The 27,026-nt window shown below is 45.1% G+C and overlaps 1 protein-coding gene across 2 annotated transcripts in view; it reads right to left on the reverse strand.

Moving 5' to 3' along the window:
* LOC119978427 (actin-related protein 2/3 complex subunit 1B-A-like) overlaps positions 1-25,938 on the reverse strand; it is a 46,623-nt gene extending 20,685 nt beyond the window's left edge. The window contains exons 1-2 of one of the 2 annotated variants that reach the window (XM_038820058.1): positions 25,717-25,938; positions 19,399-19,472 (exon numbers count right to left, since the gene is read on the reverse strand). In XM_038820058.1, coding sequence (XP_038675986.1) covers positions 19,399-19,462 — 64 coding nt within the window. In that variant the 5' untranslated portion in view covers positions 19,463-19,472; positions 25,717-25,938. The remainder of the gene's footprint in view (positions 1-19,398; positions 19,473-25,716) is intronic. The other variant, XM_038820059.1, reaches the window with a different exon arrangement.
* Positions 25,939-27,026: the final 1,088 nt, after the last annotated feature.

Genomic DNA, 27,026 nt, shown 5'->3' on the forward strand with positions numbered 1-27,026 from the left:
ACCCTAATGATCATTACACAGAACATAGGTGGGGGCTCATGCTCTGAATGAAAAGATCAAATTCATGAGGATTGTAACAAGGCTAGAAGATTTGCCTATCTTGAGTTAGAGGGAAATAATTCCCACTGTAATATTCACAGTACAAGTTAGGTTCTGGCATTAGAAGCTACCCAGCTGGAAAAGAAAACAGAAAGCAAGCCCTTGAGAGCGGAGAAACTTGGAACTGGTTCCTGGAGAATAAAGCATCCACTTAAGGGACAGCATAACATATAACTGTTAGGAGGATTTTCAGCATTTTAGAAGTTAAATTAGGAAGCTTTTTGGTAGTTTACAGTATGTTGCCTACAAAAATAGTAAGTAATCTTACAACACTAGGTTAAAGTGTAAGACTTCTTACTGTTTTTGTATTCTTGTTGTAAGACCTCTTACTGTGCCCACCCGAGTCCAATGATAGTATCTCCACATCATTACAAAAATAGTGTTTAGAACATAGAACATACAGTGCAGGAGGCCATTCGGCCCATTGAGTCTGCACCAACCCAGTTAAGCCCTCGCTTCCACCCTATCCCCAAAACCCAATAATCCCTCATAACCTTTTTGGACACTAAGGGCAATTTAGCATGGCCAATCCACCTAACCTGTATGTCTTTGGACTGTGGGAGGAAACAGAGCACCCGGAGGAAACCCACGCAGACATGGGGAGAACGTGCAGCCTCCTCACAGACAGTGACCCAGCGGGGAATCGAACCTGGGACCCTGGCGCTGTGAAGCCACAGTGCTAGTCACTCGTGCCACCGTGCTGCCCTTTAGCCAATGTTTAGTCAGGGGCTAGTTTAGCACAGTGGGCTAAACAGCTGGCTTGTAATGCAGAACAAGGCCAGCAGCGCGGGTTCAATTCCCGTACCAGCCTCCCCGAACAGGCGCCGGAATGTGCCAACTTGGGGCTTTTCACAGTAACTTCACTGAAGCCTACTTGTGACAATAAATGATTGTGTTGCTTTTAGTTATTACTGTAAAAATCTTGAATTTTTAAATCTTGTGCGATCTAATCAGTCACTAGAAATCCAAATATCTTTCTGAAAGTTAAGAATCTCTTTGGGAACCGTAACAACTGTCCTAAATTCATTGGGGCACAATGCAAATCACATTTTATACATTTATTACAGTTTGGGGTTAATACAAGGAGCTCAAAATTAAAATTTGACATTTTTCAAATGCTCACAATATTTTCACAAAATCATAATTTCGAGTAAGAGCAATTTGGATTGTTAGCAACTATAGCCTTTTCAATGACTGACCCATGACAGCCATAAACATCAAGAGAATCTTAGCTTTTGGCAAAACTGTCTAACCCGGAAATCTTAACCCAAATTTCCCCAGTTACAATTGTTGTTAGACTTGTGTGCCATAAACATATTTTGTTTTTAACCCGGAGCTCATTTCCCAGTTTAGCTGGAATGAAGCTGGATGACAAGTGATTACACGACACTGGCCGCTCCCCTCCTTGAGTTTGCTTGACCTGTGACCGCCCCCCCCAAGTGCTTACAGTCAAGACTCACACGTTTAATGGCCATTTTGGCTATTGGTCTTGGAATGCAGGAGAAGCCAAAGAACGTGTCACTATTTTTTAAGAGATGGGGTGAAAAAAGTGACAGGCAGATTTACAAACCATACAATAATGTAGTTTGTATATATACACACACACACAAGAAAATGGATTGTGATGGCATTAAACAGTTTTAACTATCTATACGGAGATTTAATATACCAGTATCCTGTTTAATAATGAATCCAGAGAATCCCTACCGTGCAGGTGGAGGCCATTTGGCCCATCGAGTCTGAATCGACTCTCCGAAAGAGCACCCTACCAAGGCACGCTCCCCCGCCTTATCCCCGTAACCCCGCGCATTGATCATGGTCAATCTTTGGACTATAAGTAACAAAAGAGATATTCACAACTGTGTCTGTATCACCACATCATCATTCATTCTTCACTCCTTTACATTCCCTTTGCCCCGATGTATTGATTTCAGAATCCTTGTCCTCCAAACTCACGAAAGGCTTGGCCTCATCTTAGCCAAGTGATCAGCTCCTACTGCCCTTCTCTCCACGCACTCCTGCTCCACTTCTTACCAGCTTTCTCCTCTTTTTTTCTGTCACACTGTCACTCCATTCAGCCTTTGCGCTTCTTCCCATTGGGCTTCTTTATTCAGTTCCTTTCTGCCCCACCCTGCCCATCCACCAATTGCTTCTCTTGCTGCTGTTGCTCTTTATGATATGATGTTATGTCCCAACAGAGTCGCCAATACGGTGGGTATTTCTATTTATCTCTGTGAACTACAAGTCTTTCCCTTATATCGGTCAAATGACCACACAATCAGTTAGTCAGTTCAAAAGATGGTTTATTTACACACACAAGGATTACTTCGACATGCAAACACAATATCTACTACGAGTTAAACTACACCTATCAGCTACAATAACCTATATGTAACTTCAGGGCGACCGGCACTGTGCAAATGGATAAGGCCTTTATCTGGATTTCACTTGGCTGGTTCGAAGAAAGTGGCTCTGTCTCTGCTGGGCTTCTCAGTCAGGTAGCGATCGTTGGTCTTGCACTTGGCTGGCTGTTCCTGCTGCAATTGGGTTAGCACAGGCCGGATCCAAAAGAGGCAGAACACATGGCTGTGTTCCCTTTTATCCCTCTGGGATTTTGTGCTCTTTGGGGCGGTCCTTGATCTTGGACCCAATAGTTTGACAGGGCTCTGATCACTGCCTTCGATTTTGGCCAATAAAGGGGCGGGTGCCTTGGTAGCTGGGCAGGTCCTTAGCGCTCACTGACCTTGGCAGTTGGGTTCTCTGAGTAAAGGGAGTGGCGCCGATCAGTCTGTGGCTGTACCGGTTTCTTGATTGGAGTCCTATTGTTCTGGAGAACGGGCCATTAAAATGCAAACGAGCGGGGGTTTCGATCAGGTCTAGCTACATGCATTTCAATTACACAGAAGCTCTGTGTCTGTCTGAGTTCTGGGTTGGCCATAATTCCCATGGTCCTTTGCAGGTGGCCATCTCAGATGGCTCCATCGCTTTTGAAAAACCCTCCATTAACACCTCTTCAATTCTTTATTTCTCTGCCTACTCCCTATGCCTAGTATATTTCTTTCCTTTTCATTACACAAAGGTTCTAATATGTTTTCCTCCAATTGAAAAGTGCCCAATAAATGTTGTTGTTTGTTGTTTCATGTCTGGTTTGAATCACACCACCAGTACACTTATTGGAATGCACAAGAACACCGGACAATGTACAAACTTGCCGAGGCAAGTACAGCAAACAGGTAAACATGTGTTCATCAACTTTAGTCAAACCTAGATCCTGAAAATCTTAACTTGGCAAAGAACCAGGGTGAAAGAATTGGGTCCAAATAGAGTCGTAATGAACCAAATCTTTGCCTGAACTGACATTTACATTCTATAAAATGACTGGAAAGTATCCCCACCTGGAGTTCCACTTTACAAGGCCTTAGGATCAAGCAGTGTGGGTTAGATTGGGTTATGAAGAAAACATCAACCCAACCATCAGCTTTGAAAGGAGGGGATCTTACTGAGATGGGTACAACAGCATAAGATGAAGTGTCAACTAAGAACTTGGTGTTGGTTTTAACCCCATCTGTCGAGCAGTTCATGGATTGTGGCCAGTTAAAAAATGAGCCATTTTCCTTTGTTTTGGCAGCAGGGATCCTTTGCCTCGGACAAAGATGTGCAGGTTAGGTGGATTGGCCATGCTAAATTGTCCTTAAGTGTCCAAAAAAGATTAGGTGGGGTTACTGGGTTACATGGATAGGGTGGAGGTGGGGCTTAAGTAGGGTGCTCTTTCCAAGGGCCTGTGCAGACTCGATGGGCCGAATGGCCTCCTTCTGCACTGTACATTCTATGATTCTAGGAAAGACCTTGCCGTATCCCTCCCCTCTCTCCTCCCCCCATTTCCTTGCTCTCCTGTCCCTTGAACTCTCTCAAAGACCCTCCCACTCCACCACTTAGCTGGAAGCTGGCTTGATTTTAAAAAATAAAGTCATTATGGAATAATGAAGCACATAAAATGAAAGCCTACATTACAAAATCTGATTTTGCAAGTGAGAATATGACTTGTCTGATTTCTGTTGGTCGACAGATAGCTTGGAAAGGTGTCCCAAATGTTCCTGGTTGCTTCCAATTAATCCACACAGACCTTCAGTACAAGAAAGAGATGCAGATGCTTGCTTATTTAGTGTGTCACACCAAGTCAATCATTAAATACCAAAGACGAGGGCAGCACGGTGGCCTAGTGGTTAGCACAGCTGCCTCACGGCGCTGAGGTCCCAGGTTCGATCCCGGCTCTGGGTCACTGTCCGTGTGAAGTTTGCACATTCTCCCCGTGTCTGCGTGGGTTTCGCCCCCACAACCCAAAAAAAAAATGTGCAGAGTAGGTGGATTGGTCATGCTAAATTGCCCCTTAATTGGAAAAAATAATTGGGTAATCTAAATTTAAAAAAAAAATACCAAAGACAAAGTAAACTATAATAATGAATCATGAGTTAGCTATAGGAAAGAGAACTGGAAGTCAATCTTATTTCCAAATAAGGACAGTTAGCTTCAGTGCTGAAACAGGAACTCAATTGTGACCAAAGATGAAAACAACGAGCGAGATTGCTTACAGAAGCTCTAATCACAAAGAAACTGAGGGTGGGTGTGGCTGCTTATTGCCTGTTAGAATACAATTTGCCCACGCTTATGCACAGCGAACTTCGAAACAACCCGCTGACAGTAATCAACATTATTTCCTCCCTTTAACTTTGAAGAGGAGTCACATGGACAGAAAATGTTCATTTTTATTTCCCCTCTCCACAGATGATGCCACACCTGCTGAGCTTTTTCACCATTTTCTGTTATTGTTACTTTCAAGTGATTCACTTATCTTTGCTGGGAACTCATAGATTAATTAATTTGAATAAGCTGCCGCAGGAAATTCTTTTGCTGCCATTAATGCTGAGAAAACATGGGATGGATTCTCCATTATTGGGACTGTGTCCCCACGCTGGCGTCAAAACGGTAAAGTTTTACGCCAGAAAAACTGGCATCAAAGGACATCAACTCCCAGCCCTGCAGGGGACTAGCAGGGACCCTGAGCAGATCTCGCAGCTTTTGCTGCAGATACGGGCCCCTGCACCTCCAGCGGCTGTGCCGTGCTCTATGGCGGACTCCGACCGCAGAGCTGAACCCAAAAAAGAGACCAACCCGATCGGCCGTGCGCCCAACCCTCAGCCCCCGCACAAACATTCCCCAGCCGTCTATAAGGAACCCCCCCTGGCCTCTATCAGGCTGCCCCCGACCAGGGCAGCCGCGGACTGAGTCCGCAGTCGCTACGCGAGTATCCCGACCGGCTGGAGCACATTAGTTCCGCGCTGTCGGGACATCAGCCGGTCGGGGGTGGAGAATAGCTAAGCGGGTCTCTGGCAATGGCCCCAGGCGGCACGGCGTACTCCCCACGCACGCCGCTTTCCGGGGCCCGCAGAACTGGGGAACCGCCGCCGGTCCCGATTTTTTTGCTGGAACATGGATTCTCCGCCCCGCGCCGGCCGCGATTTTGGCGCGAGGGTGCGGAGAATCCAACTCCATGTGTTTTTAAACTGAATTAAATGTTTATAATAATCCATAATTAGGCTGGGCAGCAGAGACTAGAAGCATAGGTTGGGATTCTCCTTGCTTTGTTTCTCCTGCTAGCGCAAGATGGCCACCAATACCCATCTGTATGTGCACAGAGTATTAATGTTGCCCTTTGCAAGAGAGATGGTGGACCTTATTCGGATTCTACAGGAGGTGAATAAAAATATATATATTAAATTGAAGGTGCATCCTGTCATCTGTTGTACATCTTTTAGATTATAATCCATCACATTTCTAACTCTCTAGCTCTCGAGGAGAAGCCACACTGACTCGAAACATTAACTCTATTTTCTCTCTTCCCAAATACTGTCAGACCTGCTGAGTTTCCCCAGCATTTTCTGTTTTCGAAGCCTTTCTATCAAAATATCTATACATCAAATATCTCCACTTGCAGAATCTGTGAAGCTGAATGCAAGCGTTTTCAAACTTCACTTTGATAAAAAACTGAGCTTCACCTGAATGTTTTTGTTCCCCCTCCCCCTCCTTATTAAAACCATCACATTCCTTCTGTCCAATGATAGCTGATTAAACTGACCTTCCTTTTTTGGTCTTTAATAATGTTATGGAAAGCACAAGTTAAATTTTCACACAGCAATCACAAGTAAAGTTCGAAGGGACACTAATGTATAGTCCAAAGATCAGAAATTAGCTAACCAAGTTCAACCGTCTGCATGAATCTAGGAAATAATCACCGGATAGATCTTTTGTCTTTAGTCTGCATCCTCCACGCCGAGAATATGTGAAATATGCGCAGCATTTGAGTCATTACCAAACATAAGAAGGCGACTGGGGAGTGTCAGTTTGAAGTTAAATAATAGTGGTAACACAAAAGCTGGTTAAACTGTGAGTGCAATTTTATAGCTTCGTTTTTAGTTTGAGCGAATGTGAAGGGAGGAAAAACTTTCACACAGCGAGTGGTTTGAGGCCTAGAATGCACTGCGTGCTAGTATGGTGGAGGCAGGTTCAATTCAGGCATTCACGAGGGCGTTAGATGGTGACTTGGGCAGAAACAATTTGCAGTGGTCTGGGGAAAAGGCAGGTAAAAGGCACTCAGTCATGATGCTCGTTTAGAGAGCTGGTGCAGACATGATGGGCCAAATGGCCTCCTTGTGTACCATAATAATGCTGTGATTTCCTGGCCCTGCTTACTCTATCCCTTGCACTAATGTCATGGAGGACAACAATATAATGTGTATGCATTACATTGTCAGAAAATGCAGCTTTTTCCTGACACGGGGCGAGTCCTCTTGTTGGGGACCATATATGGGTCCCTGAACCTCTTCTGCTGGCTACAATCATGGTGTTGGAAAAATGTAGGATGGGAATAGAGGGATACGGACCCCGGAAGTGTAGAAGATTTTAGTTTAGACGGGCAACGTGGTTGGCGCAGGCTTGGAGTACCGAAGGGCCTGTTCCTGTGCAGTACTTTTCTTTGTTCTTCCTGCTGGAGGCTAAGAGGCCCCTGGGCTCTCTTTCCAATTAACAATGTTGGGCTATCACTCCATGATGCAGGCCCATAATTCTGGATGCAGTTCTGGGGCCTCAGCAGCCTCGCTGATAAAGGTGGCTGCTGCTGTGAAGGAGACAGAGAGGGCACCTCCAGCTTGAGGCATCCTTGGAAACTATATGAAAAATAAATTGTTCCTGTGCAGGGGCCCAGGAAGGCAGGCCCCTGGTGAAACCTCTCCAATGGTGGCATCAGGGCTGCGGGAATTGCCATTGTCACCACTGGCCCCCTCCTTGGACCATAGAAGTGCCTGAAAGTGTGGTAAAAGCAGGTTCAATGGAGGCATTCAAGAGGGCATTGGATAGGGAGGACTTCCCGTGATATCATGTAGATGGAGGTCGCACGTTGGGTGGCTCACGCTAGAGTTTTTGTTTTTTGGTCTTTTGCACCCAGTTTTGGGGGAAGTTTTCTAAGAACGGTCTCGAAAACCCAACAGAAGAATACAGGATGAAATGGAACGAGCGCTTGTTTGCCTGAGAGCGAGTTCGTTGAGGAGTGCTGTGGCAGGGAAGATGGCAGGGCAAGCTCGCTGGGTAGGGCTGCGGCCATTACGGTGGACATGCTGGTTGAGATGATGCTCGTGGAGTTTGAACGGCAGTTGCCAAGCATTTTGAGCAGCATGGAAAGGAGATGATGGGACCGCTCAAACAGTTGTTGGACGATACATTGTCCCCAAAAAAGGAGGCTCTTGGAAAGACATTGATGGTGGTGCAGGAGCAGGAAGAGGTGTTGAAGGGGGTAGAGGAGGCATTGTCGCGGCACAGTGGCCAGCTCATCTCGGTGGGAGAGGAGCCGTGGAAGGTGGAGGAGGGTAACAAGAGAGCCAAGGTGGAGGACTTGGGAGAGGAGGTCACAGCAGCAGAATCTTCAGATCGTGGGACTGCTTGAGGGGTTGGGGGGCCGAAGGCCAACCGAGTACCTTTTGGAGATGTCCATCAAGTTATTGGGGAAGAAGGTGAACGCCTCCCTCTTTGAGCTGAATCGGGCTCATCGATCACTCCAGCCGAAGCCCAAGGCGAATGATCCACCAAGAGCTGCGATAGTCTGTTTTCACAGCTATCAGATGAAGAAGGTTTTGAGATGAGCTAAGTAGAATTGAGAGGGAAGGCGGGAAGGCAGTGGTGTTTATATATCCCAGGATGTGATGGTAGAGCTGGCAAGGCGATGGGCAGCCTTTAATAGGGTGAAGGCGGTGCTTTATAAGAGTTTGGAGTGGTCTACCGGTTGAAATTGAGAGACACGCATAACTCCAGGACTACTACTTTGAGACGGTGGAGGAGGTGAAGGTTTTCACAAGGGTTGAAGGATTGGGACTGAACTTAGTTTCGACTTTGTTTTCTTATGTTGTGCTTGAGAGGGGTTGGTTTGGGGATGGTGGGATAAGGTGTTGGGAGTTTCTTTCCCCTTTTGTTTGGCGTTTATCGTGTTTGGCTGGGTGGGGGGTGTTTCTGTTGGTTTTTGTACTAGGTATGTGGGGGGAGGGGGGCTCTGGCAGGGGCCACCTCTCTAACAAATTTAAGTTGGCTGGTGAATGGGAGGGAGGTGGGGGGGAGGGACCACGGAAGGTCGAGCTTGTGTGGACAGGTTTTGATGGGCCTGGGAGGTGTGAATGGAGGGGGGGCGGGGAGTATGCAGAGGAGTGGTTTTGAGAGGAAGTGGTTGTGGAGGATTTCTGGGAACTGGGGATAGCTCGCTGACGGTGACTATGAGTAGGGCTTGGTCCCACTTGTGGGTTGGGGCCAGGGGCCAGCTTCGGAAGGGTTGGGTGAAACAGGTATTCCACTTGGGCTTTGATAGCAGGGCCCAGGGAGGGTAGCGGCATTAGTGGGCAAGAGAGTTAGTAATGGGCACTTTGGAGGAGAGGTTGGTGGTGTTGGTTAGCATGTATGCTCCGAATTGGGACATTGTAGGGTTTATGAAGAGGGTGCTGGCAGCCATACCAAGTGTGGACACGCAGCAGATAATTTCAGGTGGGGATTTAAATACAGGGTGGGATTTACCGGCCGTTCACGACGAGGGGTGCAGTCCACGGGAAACCAGTAGACCCTCTGGCTGGCCGCCTCCGCTGCCAAAAACTATGTTATGGGGTGGTCGGTAAATCCTGCGCTCGTTGGTCCCTTCGCTGGGGGGGGGGGGGGGGGGTCGAGGGTGTCAGCAGCGGAAATGAAGGAGATGGGGAGTGAAATTCTGAAGTCAAAGAAGGCACTATATGAATGCAAGTTATTTCCATCATTGATCAGAGGCATTTTCCAGGGACTGGTAAAATCATTTGGTACAAAAGGAGACCCTTCAGCCCATCATGCACATGCAGGTCTTTGAAGGAGCTTTCACATTTGTCACACTCCCTTGCGGTTTCCCCTTTTTCTTATGGAAAAGAATTCTGCATATTTTAATTTAGCCATTGTGGAGTTGAGTTGCACGATATTGCCACAGCCACCTACTTCCTCATTGGTCTCACATGCGCAGACGCATGTTGTGACATATGATTCAGATTGGATGATCAGGGTAAGATATACAAGAGGTTAAAAACATTACAAAATATAATTGGATGTTGGCTTAGAAAGAAGCTTCCATAGAATCACTACAGGTCATGCAGCCCATCAGGTCTGCACCCACCCTCCGAAAGTGTACTGTACCTACGCCTGTTCCCCCCCCCCCCATCCTCTAAACCCCACATATTGATTATGGCCAATCCACCTAACCTGCACATCTTTGGGCTGTGGGAGGAAAACAGAGCACCCGGAGGAAACCCACGCAGACTCGGGGAGAACGTGCAAACTCCACACCGACAGTGACTCAAGGCCAAAATTGAACCCAAGTCCCCAGCGCTGCGAGGCAACAGTGCTGACCACTATGCCACATTATTTATTATAGCACCTTGCACAACCGTAGGATGTTCTAAACAGGCAATGAAGCCCTTTTGAAATGCAGTCAGTGTTTTAATTTGAGGAAACAAAGAGGCTAATTTTCACACAGCAGGATCCCACATACAACAAGTCTGTTTGGGTAATGCCATTCGAAGGTTAAATGTTGGCCTGGGCACTAGGAAGAATTCCTCAGCTCTTTTGCGGAGTAGTGCAGTGGAAGGTCTGATGGGTTCTTGGTTTAGCAGTTCATCCGAAAGATGGCACCTCGACAGCACAGCAGCCCCTCAGTACTGCCAACTGAGACCACGTCCACAAATCTGTGGAGCGGGCGTGAATGGAAAATTCCAGACTCAGGATGGAGAGAACAACCAACAGGTAAACACCCAAGTGTGCCAATCATAAAGTTCAGTGATGGCTCTTTTAACAGTTCAAATCTTTAAAAGGGTCCACACCACTTAACTGGGAGGGGAAACCAGCTGCACTAGCACAATACGTTTTATAGAAAAACATTGACATTCCAGAACGGGCCCCTTTGAATTAATATTCCTCCTCCTACTGAAGTTCTGACCATGGAAAGTTTTTTTTTTGCAATCTCTACTTAAACAAAGCCTTTCTTTGAACAGTATTCATGGCTGCATTAATCACTGCACTACCTTCTAATGCCGACACCTTTGGTGCCCTGTGCACCTAATCATTTATCTGGCTTGAGTTATTAAAAGGTTTGCAAAGGAATTTTTTTTTTCATTCATTAGCAGGACGGGGGCGTCGCTGGTTAGACCAGCATTTATTGCCCATTCCCTATTTTAAGGAAACGTAAATTATGGGTGTTGTTTCTACTGCCTTTAACCAGACTTTTGACTTTCTCACCCACCCGGGTGGGGGAAAAAAGTGAAATAATTGACAAGTTACTAAACTATAGTCATAATATAGTCATTCAAACAGTATGCCTCAACAGGTAGAATTCCCTCAATGCTTAGATGATTGGTGCAATGAGTAGCTGAGCCTTATAGAGTAAGGAAGGTGTGAGGTTCAGCCAGTATCACTGAAAAAGATTATCTAATCAATATCACATTTGTGTTTGTGGAAACTCGGTGTTTGCCACGTTTCCTATGCTGTGACTTAAGACTTGAAATAAACTTCACTTGACTGTTAAGCCTTTTGAGACAGGCCTGACTTTATGACAGACAATGCACAAAAGCAAGGTCTTCCCTTAATTAAGTTAACCAACATTTACCAGAGGCGCCAGAGCCACTGACTTTAGCCGCCAACCCCCTCCCCCAACTGTACGATTTTAAGTTTTCAGTTGGCGTTTCCTGCTCCTGATTGTCCTCCCATTGACTGCAGCTAGAAGTGTGAATATGCAGCAATTGGGTGAAGATAGGTTTTTGGGTGCGGCCGTTACGCCTCCTCTCCACCCCCAGGCTCCCCCTGCCTTCACTCACAATGTGGAAATGCCGGCGTTGGATTGGGCGAGTATAGTAAGAAGTCTTACAACACCAGGTTAAAGTTCAACAGGTTTGTTTGGAATCACTAGCTTTCGGAGCGCAGTTCCTTCATCAGGAGATTGAGGAGATGACAGGACAGCTGGCCATAAGCATGGTCAAAGAGGTAGCTTTTAAGGAGCTCCTTAAAGGAGTAGAGAGGCAGAGGTATAGGGAAGGAATTTCAGAGCTCAGGTCCTAGGCAGCTCAAGACACGACATACAATGGAGGAGTGATTAAAATCGGGGATATGTAAGAGGTCAGAGTTGGACGTGCTCTAAATTCTCAGGGGGGATAGAAAGGTACATGGAGTCATTTGAAAATAAGAATTTGAGAATGAAGAATTTTAAACTCAAGGACATATAACAGGGTAGAAAAGATAAGCATGTTGCTATTTCATTACCACACCAGGCCCTTTCAGTTTTGTATGCATCCGTTAACAAAGGTAAAAATAATTCTGTCAGCTTGGCAAACAGAATTGTGCATTAAGCTAGCAGGGTGACCCATGGCGCTTCCTCTACCCTGACCGGGCAACCACAAGCTTTGGCCCTAAGCTGTGGTTTCTAGCAGAAACAAAAAACAATTCTCCAACATCCTCTGAACGGCTGCAACCGTGCAGGAGTAAGAACGACTTGCACTTTGCAGCCATGAAGCAGTTTTGATCCTTGGGCACAAATATAATGATAGAATTCCTGCAGTGCAGAGGCACCATTCGGCCCATCAAATCTGCACCAACCTTCCGAAACAGCACCCCACCCAACCCCCATCCTCATAACCCCACCTAACCTGCACAGCCCTAGAGACTAAGGGGAAATTTAGCATGGCGAATCCACCTAACCTGCACATCTTTAGACTGTGGGAGGAAACCGGAGCACCCGGAGGAAACCCACGCAGACACGGGGAGGGCAAACTCCACACAGTCACTCAAGGCTGGAATTGAACCCTGGTCCCTGGCGCAGTGAGGCAGCAGTGCTAACCACTGTGCTACCATGCTGCCCACCATTAATTAATGCAGGAAGCTTGGCAGCCAAAACTGGGCACAATAAGGGTCTCACAAATAGCAACAATTTAGGTTTATATAGCCCCTTTAACGAAATGAAACATCCCATGGGGTTTCCCAAGAGCATTATAAAACAAACACGACCCTGAGCATCACAAAGAGATACTGTATTAGGTCAGATAGTCAAAAGCTTTGTCAAAAAGGTAGGCTTTGGGAATTGAAGTAGAAAGCCTGGGAGGATATATTCCACAGCTTGGTGTCCAGGCAACTGAAGACATAATCAATGCTGGAGGAATTAAAATAGGGGAGACCATAATTAGATGAGCACAGATACCTTGGTTTAGAGATAAATGACGATAGATTTAGTGCTGTCGGTTGAGGGAAATGACTTCAGAAATAGTGCCATGGCACATTTGACATCCAATGAGTACATAGGGCTTCAGTTAACATGCCTTTCAAAACGGAAACAATGCTGTCCCTTCTTGGTGCTGCAGAAGTGCCAGACTGGAAGTTGAACACATGATCTTCTGACTCAAGAGTCCAGAGTGCTAGCAATCGACTCGTAGTCGATGCCATCTGAAGGGGAGTCTTCTGCATGTTTGGTTAGGTTTGTGTCCTGGCACAGGGAAAAGAAAATAAGCAGGCATCATAGATACCTCCATTCCAGCTGCAAATGGCCTGCCAGCAGTCAGACTGAGTTTATCTTCTGACCACTTACAGGTTAAAACGGACAGTGGCAAGGGCAGCACGGTACCTCAGTATTGGTTAGCACTATTGCCTCACGGCGCTGAGGACCCAGGTTTGATCCAGCCCTGGGTCACTGTCCATGTGGAGTTTGCACATTCTCCCAGTGTTTGAGTGGGTCTCACCCCCACAATTCAAAGATGTGCAGGGTAGGTGGATTGGCCACACTAAATTGCCCTTTAATTGGAAAAAAATAAATGGGTACTCTAAATTTAATTTTAAAAACTGACAGCAGCTCTCCATTGTTGATGATTAATATCAGTTACTTGGAAAAGGCCTTCATGTGTTACTGCAAAGACTCCTCACCCCTCTGGTCAGAACCAAGTAAACACCAATTTACATTTGTACCGCATTTTAATATTTTTAACATTGTAAAGCTTCCCAATGTTCTTCACAGCAGAGATTATCAATCACAATTTGACACAGAGCCACAGGAGGGGATATTAGGACAAGAAAGGCTTGGCTAAGAAAGTAAGTTTAAAATGAGCTTAAGGAGGAGGGAGATGGATCGAGAAGTAAAGAGGCGGTGAGGTTAATGGAGGGAATTCCAGAATTTACAGACTAAGCAGCTGAACATCTGGCTGAACACCTGGCTGCCAATGGTGGAAACAATGAAAATCAGGAATGTGCAAGTGGCGTGAACTGGAAAAGCACAGAGATCTCGGAGGATTTCAGGGTTGGAAGAGGTTACGGAGATTGGGAGGAGCAGAGTTCAATGGAAGGATTTAAACACAATAATGACATTTTAAAAAAAAGTATTACCAGCTGGGAACCAATGTAGGTCAGTGAGCGCAGGGGAAATGGATGAATGGGAAGGTGCAAACAGATAAGTCCAAGTTCATGGGGACGAAGGGGTGCTGTCTGGAGATTACTTCACTCATATCATCAGATTTCTTTAGTCTGGGATGGGGACAGTCAATAACTTGGCAAGAAAGGGACACATTAAGTGCCACTCTTATAATAGTAAACTCTTCCAATATCTTTGCATTACAACATTTAGCTACTGTTTGGAAACTATTGGGAAACTCCACCGACATTTTACAAATGACTGGGTTCTCAATCTTGTTCAGACACGTTCTGAAATGATTCAACGTCAGTTATAACTCACACGACAAATAAACAAATTAAGTAGCTGCTATGAGCAGTAGCCAATGCCACGTTGTCACCTCGGGTGGGCATTACAGATCCTGTGGCACCATTTTGAAAGAGGAAGGGAGTATCCCGATGTCCTGGCCAATGGTTATCGCTGAATCAATGTTACTAAAAACAAATTATCTGGTCATGATCAGTGTTGTTTCAGAGCTTTTGTGTGTGAAACTTAGCAGCCTCATTTCCTACATCACAACAATGATAACACTTCAAACCGTAAGTTCAGTCACAGTGAAGTACTTTGGGGTACATCCAACAATCATATAATATTGCACACCAAGTCCCACTCGCCTATCAGCCCGGTCCTACCTGACCTATATTGGCTTTGGTCCTTCAGCGTCTCATTCTCATGTATAAATCCCTGCATGGATTCAGTTCCCTATCTGTTATCTCCTCCCACCCTCCAATCCCCCACATCCAAACAAATTTCTTGTGCCGTTTTTCCCTCTTCACCACACCATCCATTCAACCACTCCTATCCCCACTCTGTTATTACCTCGCAAGACCCCTTTGCCTTTCCCTTCCCTCTCCATTAAGGACCTCCAGGAGACCCAACCCTCTGACTGAGTTTTTGGTCACCCTTTATCTGTATATTATTTTCTTCGGCTTAATATCCACATTTTTATTATGTCCTTATGAAGAACTTTGGGATGCATTTCTCCATTGCAGGCATCATATAAATACTGCTCTTGGATCCATATATGCAGCAGCAAACTTGGCAGTGCAGAGAGGAAATTCCAAACGCAACTAACCCTGATTTTCTCAGCATTAATTTATTTATTGGAAAATATTGTCGGAATTTCCGATTTATGTTGCTAGTCAACACTGCACTCATCTCCTTGGCACCAATTCTTAGTCACATTGCCTCTACAGAGGTACACAAAGCCCAGAGACTCCCTCATTTGAAATGACAGAACATTTGAGGGGGCAGGGACCCTGACTAATGTGTGAAAGCAAATTACTGCGGATGCTTTGACAAAGGGTCATCTGGACTCGAAACGGTAGCTCTTTTCTCTTCCTACAGATGCTGCCAGACCTTCTGATATTTTCCAGCATTTTCTTTCTGACTACTGTGTGAATTTGCTCATGCCTGCATGCAGAATTGTTTTAGTGATGGGCTGGGTCTTGTCTCCTTTGTGTTGATTGGAGGTCAATGTTTTTTTTTAAATGGGAAGTCTCACCAGGTCAAAATTAAATCATCAGTGGGTCTTAGGGGTCCGCTGTTACTCTTAAAATTGTAAACAACTTTGTAATATTGGATTTTGTTTTCTGGTACTGACTGTAAGAATCTATCTAGTGTATTGAATGAATGAAAATCGTTCCTATTGTTTGAAAAATATCTCAACAGAAATGTGTCTCCCCAGGCTATCGAGGTGGAGTTGTGGCTGTGATGTTATCATTCAAATGTATTTAATGTGTTTGTGTGAAATTATATTCTGGCAAGGTGGCGACGCTAAGTACACAAGGTAGACTGACACTTCCGCACTGCACTGTCAGAGGTACTAGCCATCGTGAGTTGTTAACCAAAGGCCTCTGTCCACTCAGGTGGCCCACGGCACCTATTGTGAAGAAGAACAGGGATGTTCTCCAGGGTGTTCTGGCCAACATTTTTCCCTCAAACAGCATCACTCAACCAGATGATGGTAATGATGGTCATTACCTAATTGTTGTTATGAGACCTAGCTGTGTGTAAATTGGCTGCCACGCTCCCTGCGACAATGAATACAATTGAAAACATATTTAAGTGGCTGCAAAGTGCTTCAGAATGCTGAGAGGTGAAAGCACTATCCGTATTCAAGTTCTTTATTCAGTTATTTTCAACCAGATTTCATAGAAATGTGTCAATATAATATGCTATTATACTGCAGTATGATTTCACCATAAGAGAGTTTGAGGTCAATCTCAGCACGTTAATTGATAATTATTCACTTTTTCGGTTTGATAACGACAGCGTAACAAAACATAAAAACATCTGCTGATGGGAGAAATGTAAGATTTGATAATCTCTGCTAATCGTTGAAGGTGGGAGAAGACCTGGCAAAATAGCCAGGTAGGGCATCCTAACCACTTTGTGTACCTGCAGTTGGTAAGTCATTGGCACAATTAAATAAGAATTGCCACCTCTCCAGGATTGTCCTGGTGTCTTCAGGATTTTAAAAAAATTGTGATCTGCACACAACCAGGCGACAATCATAAAGGCATTAAGCACATGGTGTATTTTAATTCTCATTGAACACTTTCATTTATTAGTTATAAAGAAAATTGGAGATGGGCAGTAAAGGGTTGTTGCACTGGGCTCTTAAGGGCTTTACGAGATGGGAGGTTATGTATTCAAACCACCTGGATTACACTGGACAGGCTAGGCTTGTATCTGCTGGAGTTTAGAAGAGTAAGAGGCAACTTGATTGAAATAAGGTCAATAATGTTGAATACAAGGTCCTGGGGGGTCTTTACAGGGTGGATGTTGAAATTTGCCTGTGTGGAGTTTGCTCCTAATTCCTATTAGTAAGAAGTCTTACAACACCAGGTTAAAGTCCAACAGGTTTGATTCAAATACGAGCTTTCGGAGCACAGCTCCTTCCTCAGGTGAATGGAGCTGCGCTCCGAAAGCTCGTGTTTGAATCAAACCTGTTGGACTTTAACCTGGTGTTGTAAGACTTCTTACTGTGCTCACCCCAGTCCAACGCCGGCATCTCCACATCATGCCTAATTCCTATGTACACACAACCGGAGTTGGCAGCTATGATACACGTAGGCCAGCAGTTTGCTCTCTCAGTTGTAAAATGGCCTTTGAGAAAACCTAAACTGAGAAAGTTAAACTCTTGCAAAACCAAATGGGGTGATGTGGGATGGGCGGAGGAGGCACGATCGGCATCTTTAATTCCACTCCATCTGAACGTGTCCAAACTACCTTCCTCTTATTTTTGTAAAATAACTCTGTGATCACGCAAGCCTGGGCTAGAACAAATGCCTCCGGAATTGTCGGAGCGATCCTTCAACATACCAGCGCCACTCAACAAGTCAGAGGCAAGTTGAACTGAATTCTGCTTCCAGACAAGCTCCAACACTGCTGAGGGAAAATATGTTTTGAATTTGAATAGAAATAAATTGAACGTTCTGAATGGGAGCTCAATATAGAGGACTTTCATGTTGTTTTATGGGCTTTGTCTCTCTTTAAAATGGTTTTGAGGTGACTTTGTTCATTCAAAAAAAAGAATGAATGCACTTTTGCCTCTCACTATTAAAAGTTCACTGCAAATGTTTAATAAGCCACATGGAACTTTTCAACCTCTTCACTGGTGAAATGCCCATGGATTCACATAAGACTCCCTTCACCGCAGCCTAATAGAAAATCTGTGGTTCGCAGGGCAGTCACTGTGATGGGATGCTGTCAAGGTGCAGCAGTGTTACATATTATGAGACATAAAATTCAGTGGGCCTGAGCAACTGTTGTTAAGTCCCACTGCTCCAACATAAAGCACAGTATGAGGGTACAAGTAGGAGAAAGATTCAAAATCCTGGTTAGAATCGAGTGCCAAAGTGATCCTGGATCTGCCAGCATTTGATTCACAGAAGCTCTGTAGACTTCCTCTGTTTTTGCCCATCTGGATCCTACATCATTGCACAGGCTGTTTCAATGACTTTTAAGTTAAACGCATACATTTCTCGGTCTGTGAATTCTGTCAGCTTCCTCCACAAGGCTTTTTTTGTTCAGAGTTGTCAAATAGTCTCCAGTAATTGAACAAAGCAGGCCTTTGAAAATTTTGCAAGCTGCTGCCTATAGCATGTAACTCACCAACTTCAGATTCTTGAACTGACTCATCGGTTAAAATCTGTGGGCATTTTTGATTAGTCGTTACTGTTCTTAGTTACATTGGAGTTACATCACATAGCCAATGAAAGCACGATTTTCCACAGAGCGATCAAACACCCTACAATGAATATGCGCGGACTAAAAGCTAATTTAAGCTAGTTTCACCTAGTGACTAGGGCTTTACATTGTACATTTATTCTGCTTAATGTGACATGTTCCATTAAATCACAGTTACCTGTTTACGGACTTGCTGTGGACATTCTCTTTGGTAAAGTAATGCTCATTGCCCTCATAAATGACCTGAACGCCCTTATGTTTAGGTCTGTGCCTATACTGCCCAACCTCTCGCTGCCAGATAATGTAACCCCTGGGTATAACTGTGAAGTATTCTTGTTACCGGAATTGGATATTCATGTCTTTAATCTCTTCAAAGGCAGACTGAGAAAATACTTGGGCAGACTGAACCAGGTTTGAAATTGTTAAGCTGCTTCATTTCAGAACACGCAGAGCTACAGTTCTAATCAAGACTCCGTTCAATCAGTACAACCAGTTGTTGAGTGACAATTGAAAATATTGAATGTGCTATGCAGCTCCATATAGTTCTGCTTGACTTCCGCTCCAAATTCTCTTACTCAGCCTTCAGTTTAAAACCTGACTAAGTTTGCAGATTTCGTTGGACCTGGCTTTCTTTACGAGGATGAGTGGTCACCCCACCCCCCCACTCACGTCTCTTAGTTACTTATCTCCATTGGTTCGCAACAAAAAGGGATCAGCCACAACGGGTGTGGTATGCTGATCAAGTGCTGAAGCAGGCTAACAAATTTATTAGTTACAGTTAATGGCGATACAATAATTTAGGTTTAACACATTACCATTTTAACTCTATCATCTTAGCGGCTCTTTTGCAATGTGCTTTTAACAAATTCTTCAAGCAGAACACTTTTTCCAAATAATTTCTGTGGAGCCCCACAAGCAGTATTGCGCATTGGGCTATGGAGTTCTGGAGATGTGCAATGGTGATGGGTAAAAGTCCCCGAAGTTGGCTAGCAGTTGAAATGAGGACATCTGATTGCGATTACTTTATTTCCGGGGGAGCCAGAACGGTTTGATCTGCATTTCTTTGCAAAATAGATACTCACGGGTCCTGTCTTTATTCCAGGCATGACAGCTGATTGGTTCAAGCACGAAGCTGTGGTAAGACATTTCTGTTCTTCTGGAACCAAAGCAGATGGAGGGAATTAGTAACTACCAGAGCCATGCATTGACACAGAGTCAGAGCAGCATGAAATCACTGGTTATGGTAACGACTGTGGCGTGCACTTTGCATTGCTTCAGATAAAATATTTATATCCAGCTCAAAAAACACAAAAGTGGTCATTCCATTTGCAACACTCCCCAAGCTAGTTCTTTTTTTATAATAAATTTAGAGTACCTAATTATTTATTTCCAATTAAGGGCAATTTAGCGTGGCCAATCCACCTATCGTGCACATCTTTTTGGGTTGTGGGGGTGAGACCCATGCAGACATGGGGAGAATGTGCAAACTCCACACAGACAATGACCCGGGGCCAGGATCGAACCCGGGTTCTTGGCGCCATGAGGCAGCAGTGCTAACCACTGCACCACCGTGCCACCCTCCAAAGCTACTTCTTTGTTCTTTTTCAGAAACATCAGGTCACAATTGTGGGACCTTTTTAAATGAACATTTCCTACCGATGCCCTATTACTCCCCTTCTGCCATGGCTTCTGGATAAGTGCCCAATCCTGGATGCGAGATACCTTTAATCCACACGCCTGCTGGCACATATGTGAAACTCCCAAGAGGTGAGCTCATTGCAGCAATAGTGTGCACAACATAGAAACATACATGGAAAATAAGCAGGAGGAGGACATTCAGCCCTTCAAGCCTGTTCCGCCATTCATTATGATCATGGCTGATCATCAAGTTCAATACCCTGATCCTGCCTTCCCCCCATCCCCTGATCCTTCATATTTGATCTTGCGGTCTTGCACTTGAATAACAGCCTTTTGGACCTTCATACGGCAGGTAAGCTGCTGTGATGCCGCACCTGTCATCCTAACCATATACTCTGTTCATAGCTGGACCCTATATTAGCCTCACCAGCAACAGGAAGTAACACCTGAAAACAGTACTTCTGTTTTAAAAGCTGCATCTGGCTTTTCATCAATCCAATCATTAATATCTATAGTTAGTTTGCAATGATAGATAACATTTCATCTGAGCAGAAAGAGGCCAATTGCACCCATGCCAGTTCTTTGAAAGTGCTAACCGATTAGCCCACTCCCTTGTTCTTGCTCCAGTGCCCTGCAAATTATATATTCAAGTATATCTTATGCGTATTTTCCAGACCAACTTTCTTCCCTCCCAAGACTGTAACATCTTGTGAGAGGAGTCCAAGGGCTGTCACCTGGGATGGGGGCTTGACAATATACATACTGACAGGATTTTCTCCTCGTGGGGGAACTGTCGGGCACAGTTTAAAAATAAGGGGTCTTCCCATTTAAAGGAGGATATGGAGAAATTTCTTCTCTCAGAAGGCCATTGTGTCTGGAATTCCCTTCCATAGGGAGCAGTGAAGCCTGGGTCATTGAATTCAAAATTGAGTTAGATAGGGTTTATTTTTTGCTCTATAAGCAAGCCAAGGGTACTTGGGGAGGCAGGAAAGTGCAAAGAAAGCCATAATCGGATCAGCCATGATTCTACTGAATGGCCGAGCTCCTGCTCCTATCCTTTTATGATCGGAAATGCCATTCATGAATTCAGAACTTTACCAGTGAGCATTCGATGCAGAGATCATCACGACTGAGTTTGACCCTTCCCATAACCAACATTCAAAGACACTAGATACTGATCAGGAAGGGAAATACTGGCTGATTTCCCCTAAACAAGTAGATTTGCTACCAATTTTACCCGACGTTGGTTAATTTGAATCTAGGGATGGTTGCAGTGTGTCTGGCTCAGCTACTCACCTAAGCAACATGCAAAACCTGTAGGTTGGCCCTGAATTCTGCACTTTAAATGATCTCTCATCGGCGGCACGATGGCACAGTGGTAGCACTACTGCCTCACAGCACCGAGGACCCGGGTTCAATCCCAGCCCCAGGTCACTGTCCGTGTGGAATTTGTACATTCTCCCTGTGTCTGCGTGGGTCTCACTAAAGATGTGCTGGGTAGGTGGATTGGCCACGCTGAATTGCCCCTCAATTATAAAAGAAAATGATCTCTCATACTATATTAGCAGCTGTTCCAACTGCTGGTACAGATTGACCTGAACATTGGGAAATTAAAATATCAACATATAAGGCAGATAACAGAAAAACAAGTACATTATTATTCCACAAACTTCTCTTCAACAGAGACTGGAGCCCAACTTTTTGATGCTTTTACTTGGACGAGTCCAATCCAAATTTCCCATTTTTCTCATTACGTTAAAGAGTTTTGTGAATAAGGGAATGGACCCCACTCATTAAACTACTTCAGAACACAACCCAGAAAAATCAAAGCCACAGTGCTTTGTTGTGTTAATTAAGAAAAGTATAGCAAGTATCCCGATGGCTTCAACACAAGAGTATTGTGTACTTAACAGAAGTTAAGTTTGAGTTAGATTCTAATTTTGAAACCCAAGGTTTCTTCAACAGAATCTCCCGAATCTGTTACCTCTTATCACCCAAAAGGACATGGGCAGCAGGTGCCAGGGACATCATCACTTTCAGATTTCCCACAAAGTCACGTACTATATTAAACTTGGACATATATTGCCATTCCTTCATTGTTTTTTTAAAATTTAGAGTACCCAATTCATTTTTTCCAATCAAGGGGCAATTTTGCATGTTCAATCCACCTACCTTGTATATCTTTGGGTTGTGGGGGCGAAACACACGCAAACACGGGGAGAATGTGCAAACGCCACACGGACAGTGACCCAGAGCCGGGATTGAACCTGGGACCTCGGCTCCGAGAGACTGCGCCATTGTGCTTCCCGCCATTCCTTCACTGCTGCTGGGTCAACAGCCTGCAACTCACTAGGTAATAGCACCTTGAGAGTGTCTTTACCACATGGACTGCAGTGGCTCAAGAAGGCAGCTGACCACCAACTTGTCAAGGGCACCAGAGATGGGCAGTAAATGCTGGTCTTACCAGTGGCACTCACATGTCAGGATTTTTTCCAATGTAAAGAAGTACTCTGGCTTTTCCCTAATAACTGAGGTGAATCCATCAGCTTAGGGGAAAGGGGAACACTATCTATCAGAGCGCTGAGGGTCTTACATAGTACTTTCAAGCATTATTTGGGATTGGTAAACAATGAATAACATTGGGAGCATTGATAGGTTTATCGATCGGGTTTTTAAACTCTCCTAACAAGGGGGTGGCATGGTGGCACAGTGGTTAGCACTTCCACCTCACAGCGCCAGGGATTTGGGTTCATTTGCAGCCTTGGGTGACTGTATGTAGCATTTGAACGTTCTCCCAGAGTCTGTGTGGGTTTCCTCTGGGTGCTCCGGTTTCCTCCCACACTCTAAAGGTGTGCAGGTTAGGTGGATTGGCCATGCTGAATTGCCCCTTAAAGTGTCAAAAGATGTGCAGGTTAGGTTGAGTTATTCCCATGGGAAGTGGGTCTAGGTAGCATGCTCTTTCAGAGGGTCAGTGCAGAATTGAGGGGCCAAAGGGACTCCTTCTGCACTGTAGGGATTCTAGGAATTCTATTCTACAGAAGTGAACATTGGAAACGGGGAAAGGCTGCAGTCTCTGAAACAAAGAAATACAGAAATTTAAATTGTGGTGCAATTTTTCATTGAATTAACTGGCAGAAAAGAAAGTTTTGCAAAACAGGTTTTGTCCGCCTTTCCTTTTAAACCTTTTAAAATTATTGGTTGGAGATAATGATCAGATCATTGAGGCAATTTAGGAAATGTTTAAATCTGTCGTCCCAAAATATTAGGCATCAATGTGTCCGAGCAGCTAAAAATAATTCCCATCAGAATTAAACGATGCCCAGACTGAATGCAGGCATTAACAATCTGATGTTTTACTGTCAGTAGATAAATATCAGTGTCAGATCTGGGTTGATGATGTAAGGGAGATTGGAGTTCCAGTTGCACTGGCCATGGACTCACAGCGACACATGCTAAGAATGCACTAGCTAAAGTTGTGTAAGGAAAAGAGAGGGCGGAAACTCACACAGCAAAGTGTTTCTTGCCACTAATGCATCACTAAGAGCTTGTAGTAATGGACACAGAAAAACCCTGCCAGTAATACTGGGACCAACAAGCCAGGGCAGATCTTAGACTATTAATCATGTCTGAGGTAATGCAAAACCTCAAAAACAGAATCTCTGAATAAAAACAATGCATGTTGGTAATTCACAGCAGGTCAATGTAGCTTGCAATCTTGAATCTGAACAACAACGTGTTTGGACGTGATTGGAGACGTAGATTCATACATAGAAAATAGAAGCAGGAGGAGGCCATTTGGCCCTCCGAGCCATTTATTATGATCATGGCTGATCATCAAGTTCAATACATTGATCCTGCCTTTTCCCCCCCCATATCCCGTGATTCTGCCTTTCTCCCCCAATATCCCGTGATTCTGCCTTTCCCCCCAATATCCCGTGATCCTGCCTTTCCCCCCCCCATATCCCGTGATTCTGCCTTTCTCCCCCAATATCCCGTGATTCTGCCTTTTCCCCCAATATCCCGTGATTCTGCCTTTTCCCCCAATATCCCGTGATTCTGCCTTTCCCCCCCCATATCGCGTGATTCTGCCTTTCCCCCCCAATATCCCTTTAGCCCAAGGGGGAAATTGCACGAGAATCGGGAAACGCGATTCTCGCCGGAGAGGTCGCATTTCTTGATTTTCTCCACCCCCTCCCCGGCAACATCATGAGGTTCACACGCTTTTCATTTTAATAGTTTTGCATTAATTTCCATATTATTAGCGGGCTCCTGTCACATGATTCGCCCCTCACTAAATATTCATATGTTGGCGAGGTTCACAACAGATTTGGCCAGATGAGAAGCAGTTGAGGGAATCCCTCTGGGGGTGCAGCGATAAGTATAGCTCCCAGTGGGGGAAAAGGGACAATCGCCTGGCAGTGTGAACCTGTTCAAGGGGGCAGAGCCAGGATCAGGGCCTAGTGGGAGCCATTTATTTATGTGTGTGGTGGGGAGTGAACATGAGGTCGATGATATTTCCGCGATGTTGGTGGGGTGCCGCCAGTGAATGGGAGGGGGGGGGGGGGGGGGGAAGCCCCTGATCTTTCATGATGGGGGCTGTGGGCCATTAGGTTGCAGTGCTGATCGGGGCACCCCATAAAGATGGTGCTTGATCTCTGTGGGTCCGCCTGCTGTCTATAAGAGGCCCTGTCCCACCAGAGTGACGCTGTAAACCACACCCAATCGCTTTTGCTCTCCAAGTGGGCTCAATATTTGGAGAGAAAACTGGCCTGTGCTACTGGAGAGTTACACGCTAGTTTTCAGTCTGAGCCTGACACTTTGTCGAATTCTGGTAAGATTCTGCCAGCCATCTCCGACAGTTCAGACTCCCTCGGTGCCAGCCTCGATTTTGTGCTCTGGGGACCAGAATCCACAACTTTCTGATTCACAACTTGGAGTAGTTAAGTGATGCTGTAGAATGTATAAAATGTTGAACAGAAACATACATGAGGAACCAAGGTTCCCCCCACCCCCCTCACTGACTAATACTTTCCTCTTATGCAACCCACTGCTGACCACAAGCAGCCATTTCTAGAACATCCTGTTGCAGTACATCGCTCCTGCTCCTCCAGCACTCCCCACTTGCACCATATTTTCCGAAGAAACCCTATCCAGGTTCACGGTGCTGGTTAATCATTCTTTCCTCATGCTCCGTGCCAGAGCAAATAGGGACTGCCGAGCATCGAAACTTCATTTTTCTCCTCCAAATAAAAACCCCCCAGATCGGCTCAAAAAAAAATCATGACTGCAATCTTAAAAATATTTGAAGTAAAATCCTACAAGCGTGCATTTGCTGGAGACACACCAGCTGGCCGGAGCTAATATTCCCATCAGCACGCAGAGTTAGGACGACATATTTCTCAAGTGGTTAAGAGCAGCATATTGGACGATTTGATTTTCGACCCACCTTAAGATTCCACGGATTGCAACTTGCAACATTAGGGGGAGGCACAGACCTGGCTATGGTGACAGTTTAAGCGAGGAAATTATTAAACGGCTGCCTCCCATTTGATCAGATTTGATGCAATACTAACAGTGCAGAGAGCTCTTATAAACCGCCTCACGATAATTTGGGGTAACTTCTCGGAAGAAATCACACGTTCAGTTCAAACAGTTACAAACCGCTCATGACAACTTCTGCCCTGCTCGCCACCAATTGAAAGGCTTCACTGGAAGAAACTTTGACGCAAACAATAAGGAGACATCCGAAATAGGCAACTCACCCTCTAAAAGAAGCAAGTCAAAAAGGAAAGTTTAAAATGTTCTTCTTTTCTTTCTGGAGAGAGTTGTTTCAGTTCATGGACTCTGTTCCGTCAACATGAACGGCGGTGCAATGGTTTGAGAGCAAAGAAAAAGGGCTGAGAGACTCAGCTCCACTTCCCCGACTTCCCCTTCCTCTCAGAAAGACCCGACCACTTCCTGATGTGGGCGGCTGACTCGTTCGGCAGCTGCCCTTCACTGCTGTAACTGCAGCACAAGAGTTGTGCAATTCCCCTCCCTGCAGTAACCATTCACTCCAGAGGAGAGCTAGCCTGCAGACTAGCTGTAGCAAACTTATTAACTCTCTGTGGGCCACACTGGAAGCGTTAAGCCAAACTAAAATGGATATAACATTCTCAGCATCTGTTCATCTTAAAAGACGTTTGTGGTTCTCCCATATTGCTGCAGTTCAATAGAATTCCTGCAGTGCAGGAGATTATTCAGTTTATGGAGTCTGCACCCACCCTCCGAAACAGCACCCTACCTAGGTCCACTCCCCCGCCCGATCCCTGCATGTCCCTGGACGCTAAGTGGCCATTTAACTTGGTCACTCCACCTAATCTGCACATTTTTGGACTGGGAGAAAATCCATACAGACACAGGGAGAATGTGCAAACTCCACACAGTCATCCAAGGCCAGAACTGAACCTGGGTCCCTGGTGCTGTGAGTTAGCAGTGCTAACCCCCTATGCCGCATAATAGGAGGAGGTAATTTAATCCCTACCAGCTCTTTGAAACTGCCACACAATTAGTCCCACGGTTCTGCTTCTTCCATAGAATACTAGAAGGAATCAGTGGCCTCTCTCAATGCTGTTAGATCTAAGGATAGTGCAGGTGAGTGGGACTAAATGGCTACAGAACTGAGGCTCCTTGGATAGGTGCACCAATTGGAGTTGGAATACAAGAGGAGGAACATCCAATTCACACTCTGTGCTAACTTTGCAGATCATAGTTAGACACTGGAGACATGGTACACCATTCCTGGACTGTGGAGAAGTAGGGGTTAGGGAGGTAAGCGTTCTCAGTCCTGATTGTTCCCCATAGGCATTTGTTGGGTAGAGGATGGTTTCAACTGTAACATCTATGTGTACAAAGGGAGTTGCACTGGGATCATGAGCTCCACTCTACATTCTTTCAAAACACTACCATGTGCATTCTGTCCAGTCAATCTGCCTTCACTGATTCTATTGATCCCCCCAAATTCAGTCAATGATCACTGTTTGACAACTTGATGGCTATAGTTGCTCATAAATTGTCAGCTCATAAATTTTGA

Source organism: Scyliorhinus canicula, chromosome 15 (genome assembly GCF_902713615.1).
Source record: "Scyliorhinus canicula chromosome 15, sScyCan1.1, whole genome shotgun sequence".
NCBI lineage: Eukaryota > Metazoa > Chordata > Chondrichthyes > Carcharhiniformes > Scyliorhinidae > Scyliorhinus > Scyliorhinus canicula.